The sequence below is a fragment of the Mesocricetus auratus genome, unplaced genomic scaffold (assembly GCF_017639785.1).
Source record: "Mesocricetus auratus isolate SY011 unplaced genomic scaffold, BCM_Maur_2.0 Super-Scaffold_100028, whole genome shotgun sequence".
In the NCBI taxonomy this organism is placed as follows: Eukaryota; Metazoa; Chordata; class Mammalia; order Rodentia; family Cricetidae; genus Mesocricetus; species Mesocricetus auratus.
Window position 1 is genome coordinate 2,273,361 of NW_024429209.1, and position 17,378 is coordinate 2,290,738.

General features: G+C 43.7%; 1 protein-coding gene across 2 annotated transcripts in view; it reads right to left on the reverse strand.

Moving 5' to 3' along the window:
• Positions 1-10,804, reverse strand: part of LOC101842565 (ubiquinol-cytochrome-c reductase complex assembly factor 1) — an 87,752-nt gene extending 76,948 nt beyond the window's left edge. The window contains exons 1-2 of one of the 2 annotated variants that reach the window (XM_021235637.2): positions 10,625-10,804; positions 5,099-5,203 (exon numbers count right to left, since the gene is read on the reverse strand). In XM_021235637.2, coding sequence (XP_021091296.1) covers positions 5,099-5,203; positions 10,625-10,648 — 129 coding nt within the window. In that variant the 5' untranslated portion in view covers positions 10,649-10,804. The remainder of the gene's footprint in view (positions 1-5,098; positions 5,204-10,624) is intronic. The other variant, XM_005084627.4, reaches the window with a different exon arrangement.
• Positions 10,805-17,378: the final 6,574 nt, after the last annotated feature.

Below are 17,378 nucleotides of genomic sequence, written 5' to 3' on the forward strand. Positions count from 1 at the left end.
AATTATATATTTACTTAAGTATTTGCTTATTTTCCATCACCACTGTCAAAAAGATACATGATGTAAGAACAGCCTCTCTCATCAGAATGGACTCCGATATGGCACATAGGAGACACGTAAATAGTTGCTGACAAAACAAATCCTCCATTTGCACAATATTTATTTGATTACCCACCCCTACCATCTTGGACCACATATGCACCATAGACACATGCTTCATTTATCCATACTCTACTAAACACTCAAGATATGCTACACAGGCTTGAGGATAGAAGTAAATCTGTGTCCTCTGGGAGCTCATGGTCTTACATAGAAAAGAAAACAAAAAAGAATTTAACATAGGAAACCAGAACCAAGTGCCACACTGAAAATGTCACTCCCAGAAGTAAAACACTCCAGTGTCAGGAAGGACGGAGAGCATCCAGAATGCTAACACACTGCTCGTGTGAGGACAAAGTACTAGCGCCACTTGGAAATGTATTTGGTAGTGTCTAGTTAAGATTAATGCCCAGCAAGTAAGGGTCAGGAATTCTACACTCTTACTCAACAGAAGTGCATGCATGCACTCACAGTAGCATGTCATGTAAGGTCCCAAGTAGACATAACCCAAACAACCATCAGCAGAAGAGTTTGATGAATCAAGGCATAGCCATATAATGAAATACTGTGGACTCAAGCCCCAGGACCAAAAAAGTAAATACTATGTGAGAATTAGTCAACCACCACTACAAAAAACAGATTTATTAAATCTCCCAAACAAGGCTGAATGACAGCAAACACAAGAGACTAACTGCATGATAGATTTTTAAAAGGCAAATGAATCTACGGAATACAAGGTAAAGATTTGCTAACCTTGGTGTGGGTAGCAGCAAACAGAGTATCAAAGAGACTTCTGCAATCTTTTTGTTTGTTTTGTTTTTCCAGACAGGGTTTCTCTGTGTAATAGTGCTAGCTAGCTGTCCTAGAACTTGCTTTGTAGACCAACCAGGCTGACCTCGAACTCACAGAGATCTGCTTGCCTTTGTCTCCTGAGTGCCAGAGTTAAAGGTATGTGCCACCGCTACTCTGAGACTTTTGCAATCTTAGTAATGTGTTTTGTTTTGTTGTGAAACAGAGTCTCGTACAGCCCAGGCTGGCCTCAAATGCTCTATGTAGCTGAGGATAGATAACCTTCTGATCCTCCTGCTTCTACTTCCAAGTGCTAGGGTTACTGGCATGTGACACCACACCTGGTTTATGTGCCACTGTGAATTGAGCAGAGTTTCACAAATGTTAAGCAAGTACTCTACCAGATGACTTACAGCCTCAGTTCTTGACCTGGAGGCTAGGTGTGTTTACTCTAACAATTCATGGAGCTGTACACTTGTGATTGGTGCCTTTTTCTCCATTTATTTTATAGCCCAACAAGAACACCCAAAAATCATTAAGATTTGGAAAAGGCAAGATAAGCAACAGAAAACAACGACCTGGACTCGAAGGCAGAGCAGAGAAGTGAGAAGGCAGCTGAGGAACCTGACACAGTGGGAGACACACACACACACAGATGTGGAGAGCACACACACACACACACACACACACACACACACACAGATGTGGAGAGCACACACACACACACACGCACACACACAGATGTGGAGAGCACACACACACATACACAGAGACGTAGAGAGTATGCGCGCGCGCGCACACACACACAGACGTGGAGAGCACACACACACACAGAGACGAGGAGAGCACACACACACACACATACACATACAGAGACGAGGAGAGTGTGCACACACACACACACACACACACACATACACACACACACAGAAACACACACAGACGTGGAAAGCACATACAGAGATATGGGCTGAAGCCCCAGCTTTCTCATAAACGTTTTGAGAACCAGAAAAAAAATCATATATGCAAAAGAGATGTGCAAACCACGATGAATAATATATAATATAAACATATAGGTCTAACCAGGTGGTAACGGCACATGCCATTAATCCCAGTATTAAGTAGGCAGAGGCTGGCGGATCTCTGTGAGTTGGAGGTCAGCCAGGTCTACAGAGTGAGTTCCAGGACAGCCTCCAAAGCCACAGAGAAACCCTGTCTCAGAAAAACAAAAACAACAACAACAACAAAAACCATAATAGGTCTGTCCCAGACCACTATAGCAACAAACTCTCCAACAGAAGCCCATGCTAAAAAGAATGTTAGCTGTTGAAGTTGGGCATGGTAGTGCACACCTTTGATCCCAGCCCTCCACAGCAAAGACAGGCAGATCTGTGAGTTCCAGGTCAGCCTGGTCTACAAAGTGAGTTCCAGGACAGCAGCGCTACAAAGTAAACCTTGTCTCAAAACAAACAAACAAAAACGAAAAACAAAAATGTGTGTGTATGTGTATATAATTATATAATATACACACGTATACACATACACACACACACACACACGTATGTAAATAAATAAATAAATAAATAAATAAAAAGAGTAGGATTTCACACAACAGGAAAGCAGGAAGAATTAGTAGGCACAGGCCCTTGCACACAAGCCAAGTTCAAGTTCAATATACGGATCCTACAAGGTGGCAAGAGCAAACTTGTGAGAGATGTCCTTTGATTTTCCCATGAGTACTATGGCACATGTACCCTACACTCACACACATAATAAAATAAATGAAATCTGATCATTTCAGAGCTTGAGGGCTGGAGACGCTGGGTTCCATCCTCAGCCCCACACAAAGCTGGCGCAGTGGTGTCGGCCTGTAAGGCCAGCACTCAGAGAGGGTGGAGACAGACATAGCAGCAGCTCAAAGTCATCCTCACCTAGATGGTTAACTTAAAACCAGCCTGGGACACACGAGTCAACAAATAATAAGCAAACAGTTAAAACAACCACCACCAAAAGGTCTTGAAAGTGAAGAGGCTCCCAGGGTGGGGAGGAGGAGAGGACAGAGACAGGCTCAAACAGTTCTTGAATGCTGAGGGTGCGTGTGTCTCACAGTCCACCAGGGCACAGCCCACTTACATTCATTTTATTCTCTGCCCTAGTGCTCGACACCATGCTGGGCATGGAATCAGTACTCAATAAAAACTAGGTAGATTTTTTTTCTCCTATTTTGTTCAAAGAGAAGGACAGCCTGGAGGAAGTCCAAAAAAGAACCACAGCCTGATCAAAGGGAGGAATAAAAGGTCCTGGTGGAAAGGTTAAAACGAACTGAAGTTGTTTAGCTTGGAGAAAAGGCAACTGAAGAATTAAGGAGTAACTTAGAATAACACTGGGGCTGGAAGACATTGCAGAGGTCTCCCAGTCCAATTTTTTCACTTCATAGATGAGGAGACTAAAACCAAGGGAGAGGTTGCAACTTGGAGAAGGTAGGTTAGGATAATATTTTTTTTATAGTGAGGATTAAATTTACTCAAGCAGTATGAGCTTATATAGTAATAAAAATAGCAGTTACAAGACTGGGTGTGGTATCATATGCCTCTAATCCCAGCAGAAGCAGGTGGAGCTCTGAATTGAAGGTTAGCCTGGTCTATAAAGAAAGACCCTATATTTCAATAAATAAGTCCTCAGCCAATAAATATAACACTAACAGAAAGAAGAAATCAACACTAGGGAAGACCACTGTAATGATTATTAGTCAAGAATAATCAATGAATTTCATGGATTAAAAAAAATATTATGCAAAGGAATACTAGGGTATTCCTCACAAGAAGAAATCCTATTACATGCCACATATGCATGAACACGGAAGATTTTTTTTTTTTTTTTTTTTTTTTTTTTGGTTCTTCGAGACAAGGTTTGTCTGTATTGCTTTGGAGGTTGTCCTGGAATTCCTTCTTAGACCAGATGGCCTCGAACTCACAGAGATCCACTTGTCTCTGCCTCCCCAGTGCTGGGATTAAAGGTGGGTGTCACCAACGTCCCGCTGAACATAGAAGATTTTAAGCTAAGTGAAAACAAGTGAGCTGACTGCACTTACATTCAATAATTAGGGTGATCGAACTCCCTGATAAAAATAAGGAAAAGATCTACCTGGTGTGTTGCTGCACCCCTTGGTCCCAGTACTGGGAGGCAGAGGCAGGAAGAGCTCTGAATTCAGGCTAGCCTGGTCTACAGAGCTAGATCTGGGACAGTCAGGACTATAGGGGGGGAAGACATACAAAGAAAATTAGAGCCTATAATGCCAAAAAAAGGAAATAATTTACAATTATAATTTCAATAGCAAATAAAGGCTATCTAAACATGAATATCGTCTGTTTTCGTAAGTGAAAAGGCACCAAGATATTTAATCTATATACATTTGATATCTGTTAAGGTTCTTAACTATACTTTTTCAGTGCTGGAGACTGCAGCCAGATCTTCACATATGAAGGAACTGAACTAGACCCCAACCCTGCCAGGATACTCAAGGAAAAATTAATATGCACACATTTCCATAAAGCCTGGGAGAGAACCAGCAGAGATGAAAGCACTGACATTTTCAGAATTGAAGTCACAGATGATTTTATTTACTTTAATACTAAAGTATTATATGACTAAGCAGGGCAGAGGTAGTTCACGACTTTAATCCCAACACTTGGGAGACAGAGGCAGGATCTCTGTGAGTCTGAGGCCAGCCTGGTCTACAGGGTGAGGTTCAGGAGAGCCAGGGTTACACAGAGAAACCCTATCTCAAAAAACAAACAAAATAAGTGTTATATGACATTTAAAAATTAAGAAATTAAAACCCATTAAAGAGCCCAAGGTTCAAGACATCAAAATAAACCATGTGGTCAATGGTAAACTAATTGTGTCTTGGATTTTATGTTCATAAAGAAAAGGAAATATTTTGCTACCCAAAGAAAAGTAGCACAAAATAATTTTAAAAAGAAAACTGAAAGTTAGCTCTAAGATGAATATCTGGAAAAGGTGCCTAACAGTAAAGATTACCAGACTGTGACATGGTAACCCTAGTAACCCTGGCTAAGTTCTACTGCAGGGGTATTTAGAAGCAACACGACACCACAGAGACCCACAGTGGTCTCAGGGGGCTTTTCTATCACACAATGTGGTTTGCACATAAAAAAGGTTTCACACCAACCAAAAGAACAAATTTTACCTGGGAAGTGCTGGAGAGAGTCCTGTCCCACTGTCTTTGGGTAGAAGATACTGATACCAGTTGGCTGCATATTGGAACCCACTGGGAGATGTTAGTCTGGTTCCTCTAGAAAAGAAAAGCAATGTCAGGAATCTATCAGAGTCCATATGTAGAGAGTAGAGTGTACCTGCAATGTTGTAAAACAATAAGAATTACATATTTGGCTGGGGCGGTGACACGCACCTTTGATTCCTCCATTTGGGAGACAGAAATGGAGATCTTTTAAGGCCAACCTGGGCTACATAGTGAATTCCAGGCAGCCAGGACTACAGAGAGACCTTTTTTTCAAAAGGGGTTGGAGGAGAAGAAATACATATTCAGCCTTCAAGTTTGGCTCCTGGCAAGAGTTCCTAAACCGCCGGGCGTTGGTGGAACACGCCTTTAATCCCAGCACTCGGGAGGCAGAGGCAGGTGGATCTCTGTGAGTTCGAGGCCAGCCTGGTCTACAGAGTGAGTTCCAGGATAGCCTCCAAAACAATTCAGAGAAACCCTGTCTCGAAAAACCAAAAAAAAAAAAAAAAAAAAAAAGAGTTCCTAAACCTCCTGGCATTCACACATGAGTGTTTTTCTTTCATAACAAGCGTTTATGCTGATGACCTGACTCTAAGAACAGAGGACTGGTTGGATAAAGGAACCAATCGCCAGTGTTACTGAGTGACTTAAGTGTTCTGTTACTACCCTACTGGTTCCAGGACAGACTTTAAAGCCACAAAGAAACCCTGTCTTGAAAAAAAAAGTTTAAGCTGGAATTGAAATGTACAATAACTAAAATGAAAAACGGCATGGCCGTTATCCTGTCTAGGAAACAGAAAGAGACCAATGGGATACCATCAAACTTGCCAAATATGTATAACGTCAGGACTCTTAAGGAAAGGAAATAAAGGGACAGGAAAAAATTAAAACAAAACCAAACTAACAGAAGGCATCAGGGAGGGGCTGGAGAGATGGCTCAGCAGTTAAGAGTACTGGTTGCTTTTCTCCAGGTTTATTCCAGCACCCACATGACAGCTCACAACCATTCATAACTCCGGTTCTTACTCTGTTCTGACCTCCATGGACACTGCACACATATGATCCATAGGCACACATTCAGGCAAACACTCATATACATAAAGTAAGTCAATAAAGTACACACACAAAAACACAGCAGAAAATACCCCCAAATTTGTTCTACAATCTAAGAAATTCAACTAGTTTCAAGTAGGATAATTAAAAAGATGCATCATAATCACATTGTCAAAAGAGAAAAAAGTGTTGATAAGCTGGGCAGTGGTGGGGCACACCTTTAATCCCAGCCCTGGGGAGGCCAGCCTGGTCTACAGAGTGAGTTCCAGAACAGGCTCCAAAAGCTACACAGAGAAACCCTACCTCAAAAAACCAAACAAGTAGTAAGTAAAATTTCTATATCCAGCAAAACTATCATTCAAAAGTAAAATGGAAGTTAAAGCAAAAAATTCCCAGATAAACAAAAACTGAGAGAATGCATAGACCACCAAACCTCCAAAAATATTCCTTCAGAATGAAATGAAAGGATGCCAGACGGGCTGACAAGTTGGCTCAGTGGTTAATTAAAAGCACGTGTTGCTCTTGCAGAGACCCTGAGTTTAGTTCCCAGCACCCACATGGTGGCTCATGGCTGGCTGTAATTCTGGTCTCAGGAGATCCAACATCATCTTCTGAGCTCAGTAGGTACAAAGCATACATGTGGTGTCCATATACACATGGTGCACATATACATATGCAGGTAAATACATAAAACAATAAAAAGGGGATGCTAAATAGTAATTCAAATCTACATGAGAAAATAAAATACACTGGTAAAGTTAACAACTTAAGTAAATAAAAATAGATTTTTTTTAGGTCTCTGGGACGGTCTCTTTTTGAAAGTGGGTGGGGGGATGAGGCAGGGTTTCTCTGTGTAAGCCTTGGCTGTCCTGGAACTTGCTCTGTAGACCATGATGGCCTCAAACTCAGAGATCCGCCTGCCTCTGCCTCCCAAGTGCTGGGATTAAAAGCATGAACAGCCAACACCTGGCCATGGCAAGGCATTTAAAGCCAGCCTCGACTACATAAACCTCAAGATCAGACAGACCTACTTGAGACTGTCTGAAAAAACGAATAGATCAGACATAGTGGTCTTTAATCCCAGCGATTGGAAGGCAGAAGCAGGCAAATCCCTGTAACTTTGAAGCCAACCTGAACAACATGAGTTCCAGAACAACCAGGACTATGAAGAGAGACCATATCTCAAACAAACAAACAAAAAAGAGGCAGAGACAAAAGGATCAATGCAAGTTCAAGGTCAGCCCGAGCTACAAAGTGAGACCTCAACCCACACCCAAAAGAGCAAATAGCTTGGCCATTTCTCCAAAGATATAGAAATGATGAATGCAGAAGTCATCACCAGTCACTAGGGACATGCAGATTTTTAAGAAGTACATATTGTTTCATTTCCATTAGAATAACTATTATCCAAAAACAAAAACTAAGCTAAAGAGAAACTGAATTTTTTTTGTATATCGATGGTACAAATGTAAAACAGCACATCAGCTGTCCAGTTCCCAGCATCCACATCATGTAGCTCAGACCACTCTTAACTCCAGCTCCAGGGAATCGCTCTCTCTCTCTATCACTCTCTCTCTCTCTCTCTCTCTCTCTCTCTCTCTCTCTCTCTCTCTCTCTCTCTCTCTCTCTCTCTCACACACACACACACACACACACACACACACACACACTTAAAGCCAAGTGTTGGTGGCACACACCTTTGATCCCAGCACTCGGGAGGCAGAGGCAGGTGGATCTCTGTGAATTCGAGGCCAGCCTGATCTACAGAGCAAGTTCCAGGACAGCCTCCAAAACTACAGAGAAACCCTGTCTCAAAAAAACCAAAAAGAAGAAAGAGAGAGAGAGAGAGAGAGAGAGAGAGAGAGAGAGAGAGAGAGAGAGAGAAAGTTAAATATAGGGACGTAATCCTATTGAATAGAGTGCTTGTATGCACAAAACCCCCGGGTTCCACTCCTAGCACCACATGACATAGTGGATTAGTCCAGTAATCCCAGCACTGGAGAGATGAAGGAGGATCACACCCAAGTTCAAGTCCAGCTTGGGGTACTTAAGACACTGTCTCAAAAGAGAGGAGGAAGAAAGCATCACCATGGAAACAGTTTTTATTAGTTGATTCTCTGACCAAACCTAACAACATTTGGGGTCAGTGAGACGGCTCACTGGGAAAAGGCAAACAGATGGCCTGATTTTAGCCTTGGGACCCACAAGGTAGGAGAGAATACCCATGAGGTGTCTGTCATCTGACCTCCACATTCAGTGTGGCATGTTCCCCCAGGCGTGTGCACACACACACACACAAATATATCAGATTCCTGAGTTCAAGGTTAATCTGGTCTACAGGCAAGTGTAGGCCAGCCAAAGCTACACAGAGAAACCCTGCCTCAAAAAAAAAAAAAAAAAAAAAAACAAGACAAAGACAGAAAGAAAGAAAGAAAGAGAGGGAGGGAGGGACGGAGGGAGAGAGAGAAGAAAATCTGAGACGCTGGACAGCACTCAAGAGGCAGACAGGTGGATCTCTGAGTTTGAGGCCAGCCTGGTCTACAGAGTGAGTTCTAGGACAGTCAGAGCCATACACACACATACACTCTCTCTCAAAAAAACAAGAAAGACAGACAGACAGAAAGAGGGAAAAAGAGCCGGGCGTTGGAGGCGCACGCCTTTAATCCCAGCACTCGGGAGGCAGAGGCAGGCGGATCTCTGTGAGATCGAGGCCAGCCTGGTCTACAAAGTGAGTTCCAGGACAGCTTCCAAAGCCACAGAGAAACCCTGTCTTGAAAAACCAAAAAAAAAAAAAAAAAAAAAAAAAAAGAAAGAGGAAAAAAGAGAGACAGAGACAGAGACAGAGAGACAGAGAGAGAGAGACTCTGAGGCTCGGAGAAGTCAGATGCTACTCAAGACTCCACCTACAGCAGGTGGTGGAGCCACAATTTCCCCACGACTGTCCAGATCCTAGAGGCTCACTAGGTCTTGCACCAGGCAGTGGCCAGCCCAAACCGCAGTCCCAAACAGGTGCGCAATAAATACCCCCTACTGATTTCTACTTTGAACTAGTCTTAAGAGAGTTACCATAGCTTCATCAAGCTCTGTTACAATGTATAAGAAGATCTCAGGGAATGAACCTGTAATAATCCCTATGCTCAGGGACATTTAAGATCTCTAAGGCAAATCAATGTTCTAGTTCAGGTCTCCAGCCCAATACATTTTTGTTTTCTATTTCCCCAAATTATCTGTCAAAACTAATTTCAAAAACTAATTTAGGACTCAGCAGTAAACTCCTTATCTTGCATGCATGCAGCCCTGGGGTTTAACCCTCAACACACACACACACACACACACGCACACACACGCACACACACGCACGCACGCACGCACTCACGCCCTCCCTTTACAATAGATCAGTTGCCATTTCCCCAGCCATCCGCAGATCTTAATTCAACTTCCAGTTTAGCGTCTGTAATTACTTCAGCAAATGAATCCTTCTCTAAGAAACAGGAAGACACCTCAAACAAAATTTCCTGAGCAGCAACTGGGTGTTCTGCACTTTACTAGGGTGACAAGGAATGCAAGTAAAGAATGTAGTGACTCACACATAAAATTATTAAAAACACATAAAATAACAACCCAAAAGATAACCAAAGGCAGGAATAGTGTCTGCTACATCAAACAGTGCCCTTGACCAAGTTTTGCAAATACCTGACTACAACTACAAACTGTCCCATGCCTTCGTGACTAGGAACTCCGCTGTCATTTTCTTAACCCTTCCTAGAGGTCAGGATTAATTCTCAAGAGGATTTAAGGCCAAATCTCGGGAGGAAGGGGCGTGGACAGACCTTCCTCCACACACGGATTAGAAAGGGTCTTCATTCATTCGACAAGTGTTAGGTTGTGCCAAATACTATGGTGAGCAGTGAAAGCCACAGGGCTGTTTCTCCTGAAGCTTTTGCTCTGATAACCTATGCATTCCACTGAAATACACAAGTAAGAATGCATTAAAGTCTCTGAAACAAACTACAAGAACCTCAGAATCCAAAGGGACTGCAAGGAGATGTATGTCCTCATTTTTCACAAGGACCTGGAACCTCCAGTATCGTACTCAAGGTCACACTGTGACGGACGTGGACTAGACGCCCCCTCCCCAGGTTCCCCCCCCACTCCAGTCAGTGCCCCCCCCTCTCTTCTCCCAGACAGCGATCCTCATCACATAAAGATCCGAGGTCACTGCCTTCTAGAAAGGCGGAGAAGCCAAGGCCAAATGAGGGGTAAGGAGAAGTGGGAAGCTGCCCCGTTTCCCTGTGGAAAGGTGACCAAGCAACCGAGCTAAGGCACGGGCTCCCTCGCTTCTCCCCTGCACTCCCGCCCCGCCCTCTCCAATCCCAACCTGGAGACGCGCGTGCGTCTATAGAAAAGTCTCCCTGCACTCACAAGGACTCGCACCAGCAACGCCATGTTCCTCCACGATCATTTCCGGGTGAAGGGTGGGCTTCCGGAATCCCGGTTGTCACCACCCACTCAGGACGCTGCCCGCTTGCTAAAGGCAGTCAGGCTCCGGCAGCGCAGGCGTAGATGTCGCTCTGCGCACCCGCGGGTTTCCCGCCGGGGATCTGAATGAGGTTCCAGGGCGCGCGAGTCCCCGCGGGTCTTCTGTCCCTACTGTGCGTCACAAGGACTCGCGTTCTTCCCCCCACACCACCTCCGGGAGCCCGGCCTCTGACACCCCACTCACCCTTCGGTAACCCCTTGACAGCCATTCCTTTCCTGCCTCCACCCCCAGGAGACGACCGGCCGAAGGGAACGGCACTTCGGGTCTCCCGATGGTTTAACGGAGCTCGAGGACCTAAGAGCACAGTCCTGGAAAGCAGACCCGACGCCTGGCAGAAGAGAAACTTAGGGCTTGTGGTTGGCTAGTTAACGGGCATCTTTGAATATTGAGAGGAGAGAATTAGTAAATGGAGAGAAAGGAGGGTGAAAAGCGTTCTCTGGGAGAATGGGAGAATGGTCTTGACTGAAAAACTCTTGTATCCCAAGAGACGTGGAAAAGAGAAGATATTGCTGCTTTGGGGACTGACCGGAAGCCGAAGACCTAGCAGTTGAAGCACTTCCTCTCCACCCAGTCAATAATGACCCACTGAGTATTCCGTTTGTACTGGACGGACACCCGTCCAGTGTCGGGTAACCCTGTGGAGCTTGTGAGCTGCTTGAGGAAAGTACGGGTAGATTTGTCCAGACAACTCGTGAGAAAAATAAAAACTGATATGAAGGAACCAATAAATAGCTAATAAAAATAATGATATGGGCAACTACTTGGCAGCTTAGCCAGATAAAGCCTACTTGAGGAAGTGACATGTAAGGTGGGATCCAGGGTACACTTTATTTTTTATCTTTTCAACAAAATTTCTTGTAGCCCAGGTTGACCTCAGGCTCTATGTACGCGAGGCTGGCCTTGAAATATTGATCCTCTCCTGCCTCAAACTCCCAAGTGCTGCGATTACAGGCTGAGGGACTATGCCCAGCCTCACAATTTTGTTTTGGTTTTTTGAGCAGATCTCAATATGTAGCTGTGGCAGGCCTGGAACTGAGAACCAGCTTCCCTGCCTCCCGACTGGCAGCTACCACATCTGGCAAAATTCTGTATTTATCGAGTTTGTGGTTTTTATTTTTTTTAAAGATTTTATTTATTTATTACATATACACCAGATTGAATTGTAGATGGTTGTCAGCCACCATGTGGTTGCTGGGAATTGAACTCAAGACCTCTGGAAGAGCAGTCAGTGCTCTTAACCTCTGAGCCACCTCTCCAGCCCGAGTTTGTGGTTTTTAAATGTTTACATGTAGAATAGCTAAATTAAGCTTATGACCGGGCAAGACAGTGCAGAGGTTCCTCCATCTTGTTTCTGTTTTTTGTTTTGAGGCTGTGTAATAGCCCTGGTTGCCCTGGAACTCACTTTGTAAGACCAAACTGGCCTTGAACATACAGAGATCTGCCTACCTCTGCCTCCCAAGTATTGGGAGTAAAAGGGTACACCACCATCCCGGCATTCCATCCTGTATCCTTGCTGAGACCATTTCAGGGTTCTTCTTGATGGACAATCCCATGGAAAATTACTCAAGGAACCCAAGGTCAAGATGCCCTATTTGACCTATTTTCGCTTCTGTTGAACTGCCTGCTTGTACAAACCTCCCCCTCTGGCTAGACACTTATCTTAGCTTCTGTTAAATTGCTTGTTTACATGAAGTCCCCTGCAGCTTCCAAAGGAGATGCCATATCATGGTTTCTGCCTTCAAAAACTCCATGCCCGGAACACTCGGTGCTAACTTAGTATCTGAATACTTGAGTATATAGTCCAGACTAAAGACTTCCAATTGCTTATAAACTCAGTCTGAGTGTTCATCTCTTGTGGGCTCCCTGTATATATATATATATGTATGTATGTATGTATGTATGTATGTATGTATGTATGTATATACATATATATATATATGTTCGTTTGGTATTTGAAAATACAATCAAGCCAGGGGTGGTGGTGGCTCACACCTTTAGGCAGAGGCAGGCAGATCTCTGACTTAGAGGCCACCCTGCTCTACAGAGTGAGCTCCAAGACAACTAAGGCTACATAGAGAAATTCTGTCTCAAAAAACTTAAAAAAAAAAAACTTATTGTAGGGTCTTCTTCCATTTGTCTCCTCAGAGGGTATTCTAACTTATATTCCTACCTACAGTATTGCCAGGGTTCCCTTTTCTCCACTTCCTCATCAACACAGTTATAACAGCTGCCCTCATAGATGTGATATTCCACTGTGGTTTCGATTTGCACTTCACTGAAGATTAATAATGAAGTATTTTTCCCATGTGCCTATGGCCAATTACGTATCTTCTGGGGAGAAATGACTATTCTCAAAAATCCTTTGCCCATTGTTGGGAGCTGGTGTTGTCTTTTGGTTGTTTAGTTGGTTGGGTAGCTGGGTGGGTAGTTTAAGACAGAGTCTCACCAAGTAGCCCTGGCTGGCCTGGAATTTTCTATGTAAATCAGACTAGCTTTGATTTCAAAAAGATCTCCACTCTGACTGCTGTGTTCTGGGCTCAAAGGCATGTACCACTACCTAATACCACTGTCTTGGGGTATTAGGGATCAAACCCAGAACATTATACATAGCAGGGATAGGGCAAGAACCCTACCAATAAGCTACCCTTTGCCTAGTCTTTAGTAAGATAATTTTGCTGTTGCCATTGCACTGAGTGAAGTCTTTATATATTTTGGATATTAACATCATGCCAGATACATGATTTGTAAATACTTTTTCCATTCCATAGGTGTCTCTTCAATCTGATAACTGTTTCCTTTTCTAGTTTGAAGTAGTTACAATTGTCTTGTTTTTAGTTGTGTTGTTTCTATACTTTGGAGATCAACAAACAAACAACAACAAAAAAAAAACTACTGGGGGTTGGCCATGATGGTACATGCCTTTAATCTCAGCACTTGACAGGCAGAGACAAGCATGTCTCTGTTGGAGGCAAGCCTAGTCAACACAGAGAGTTTCAGAATAGCCATGACTATATAGTGACATTCTCTCTAAAGAAAAGTAAGAATAATAATAATAGTAATAGCTGGAGAGATGGCCCAGCGTTTCTGGAGCACCAAATTCTATTCCCAAAATCCACATAGAGTGGCTCACGGTCACTTGCAACTCCAGGTCCAAGGGAATTTGATGCTTCTGGCTTCCATGGATACCTGCATGCATACAAAATGCAGACACACACACACACACACACACACACACACACACACAAACACACATACATTGGAGCCAGGCATGGTTGTCACTCTTATGTAATCCCAGAACTCAGAAGGCAGAGGTTGGTGGATCTCTGTGAGTCTGAGTCCAGCCTGGTCTACAGAGTTAAATCCTGTCTCAAAAACACAAAAGAATATTTGGTCAGGGTGAAGGCTCGGTGGATAAAATGCTTGCTGCACAGGCCTGCTGACAGGAGTTCAATGATCCCCAGAATCCACTTAAAAAGCTGCATGCACGCATTTGTAATCCCAACACTTATACTCTGAGATATGCAGCAGAGACAGAAAAATCAGGGAGAAGCCCCTGTAGCATCATGGCTTTTGTCCTCTGAACTCTGAGAGAGGACCATGGCATGAGCGTATCCACACTCACACACACCCGAAATAAATAAAGCTTACTTACAAAAATGTTGCCCAGACCAGTGTCAGGGAGTTTTTCACCTACTTTTTATGCAGTAGTTTTAAGTTTAAGGTCTAATGTCTAAGTCCCCAATGAACTTCTGTTTTGCAGCTATCTTACACTGTGTGGTTAAGGCTGGTTTCAAACTTACAGATTCACCTGCCTCTCTCTGCCTCCTGAATGCTGAGGTCTTCAATATATTTTGAGTTGACTTTTGTGTGTGGTAGACGGTAAGGATGTAGGGGCTGAAGACCTGGCTTAGAGGTTAAAAGCACTGGCTGCCCTTCCAGAGGTCCAGAGTTCAATTCCCAGCACCCACATGGCAACTCACAACTGTCTAACTCCATTCTAGGGGATCTGGCTCCCTCTCGTGGGCATACCTGTGTGTACCTGCAGAAAAACACTAATGAACAGAAAATAACAACAAATAATTACTTTTTTTGTTTGTTTTTTCGAGACAGGGTTTCTCTGTGGCTTTTGGAGACTGTCCTGGAACTAGCTCTTGTAGAACAAACAGGCTGGCTTCGAACTCACAGAGATCCGCCTGCCTCTGCCTCCCGAGTGCCGGGACTAAAGGCATGCCCAGCTCACCTTCCATCTTTATGTGGGTTTCAAGGATAGAACTCAGGTTGCTAGGTCTGCACAGTAAGTGCTTTCTATACACTGAACTATCTTACTAGCCTCACTGTATTTGTCTGTTTGTGTTTTGAGACAGGGCCTCTCTGTGTAGCCCAGGCCGTTCTAGGATTATCTATATAGACATCGATCCTCCTGCCTTTGCCTCCCCCATGCTGGCATTAAAGGCGTGTGCATCACTGCCCTGCTCTCACCAAGTTGTTTGGTTTTGGGCTCTTGTTTTTAGACAGTTCTCTAACTGAATCCGAAGACTGCTAATTTGTCTATACAGATTGGCTGAAATGCTCCAGTGGAAAAAAGGACGTAGGCTGGGCATGCTGAAGGTTGGTGACACGGATGGAGGCTGAAGGAAGACATCAGCTGAGGGGCCACGTGAACTAGTGAACAAAAGTGATCATTTCTTCCTTGGCTTCACATGGATGCTGAATCCAAACTCAGTACTGTGCTATCTCCCCATCTGCCTCCCCAGGCCTTTCTTCCAGGTCTTTTGTATTTAGTCCCCCCACAGACTTAGAAAGTCTATCAGTTTAGTAGATGTGGTTTGGTTTTTGCAGGTTTTTCAGGGTTTGACAAATGCTAAGCAAACACTATACGAGGGATACATCGCATCTCTTCCATGGTTCTTTTATAGTTTTTTTTTTTTCTGAGACAGGGTTGCTATACTGGTCTCCTGGACTCAAGTGAGCCTGGTCCCTTTAAGTTGGAAGGTTTAGGGATGAAGAATTTGCCTTCTCCACATTGTAAGTCATTATCACTTGTTCACGTGGCCCCTCGGCTGATGTCTTCCTTCAGCCTCTATCCATGTCATCAACTTTGACACGCCCAGCCTACTTCCTTTTCTTATACTGCCAATCTGTCTTCCCCTAACTCCAATTCCAGATTCCCAAGTAGTATACAAGCTCTTCACAATCATAGAGGGTTGGTACTTGTTTGTTTGTTTGTTTGGTTGGTTGGTTGGTTTGGTTTTTTCAAGACAGAGTCTCTCTGTGTAGGCTTAGCTCTCCTGGAACTCACTCTGTAGACCAGGCTGGCCTTGAACTCACAGAGATTCATCTACCTCTGCTTCCTGAGTGCTGGGATCAAAGGCATGTGCCACCACTACCTGATGAGGATTGGTACTTTACCTCAACTGTCTTTAGTCTTCAAAACCATTTAAGCCAAGAGTAATGACACATGCTTATAATCCCAGCCCCAAGAATGCTGATGTAGAATGCTTTCTGAGTTCAAGGCCAGTCTGAACTACTACAGTGTGACGTCTTGTCTCAAATACCAGGGGATAGACTAATATTATCAAAGTACATTATATACTTATATTTAAATGTCTGTATAAAACACAGTATCACGTATGATAAGGATACACCAAAATTTTTTTTCAGAAATAAGTCATAAGCTTTGAAAAAGGAAAAGCATTCCAAGATCTGCCTAGGGAGCAATATAGTACAGTAACTCACCTACAGAATGAAGGCTATAGCAGCTTTGTCATAGAGTAGTTGTGATAATTAAGGATGCAGGGATTTAGCACCATACTTTGTCCCATCCAAGTGGTTTCGAGACAGGGTTTCTCTGTATTGTTTTGGAGGCTGTCCTGGAACTCACTCTGTAAACCAGGCTGGCCTCGAACTCACAGAGATCCGCCTGCCTCTGCCTCCCCAGTGCTGGGATTAAAGGCGTGTGCCACCAACGCCCGGCTTGGCTCTGCATCTCTTAGTGCATTGTCCTAGCCTCTGGAACTACATGTTCTGATGCCATCTCTTCTACCTACGGAAATCCTTCAACTCCTAAAGACTGTGATGATGTTTCCTTACACTGCTGCTCTTCTCCTCCTCCTTCCTCATCCTTGTAACTCTAGTTTCTCCAGCTAAATCTCTTAAGGCATTATTTCTAGACCTCTCACTATCACATCCTCCTGTAATGGCTTAGATCAAGAAGTCAGAAAATCAACTGGGCATAGTGGTGCATACCTTTAATCCCAGCACTCAGGAGGCAGAAGTGTAGACAGAATATTCTGTCTTCTGCCAGTTAACTCTGTCCAGCCAGCCAGTTCCCAAATAACCACATGGAGATTTCTTATTGATTATAAATGTTTGGCTGGTAGCTTAGGCTTGCATCTCAAGTTAACCCATATTTCTTATCTAAACTCTACCATGTGGTGATACCTTTTTTCAGCATGGCATGTTCATCTTTTTATCCATGCATCTCCTGGGTAGTCCACCCTTCTTTTTTTTCCAGCATTCTCTTAGTCTGGCTCTCCTGCCTAGCCATTGGCCAGTTAGCCCTTTATTATAATCAATGAGAGCACACACATTCACAGTGTACAAGAGGATTATTCCATAGCATTTCCCCCTTTTTGT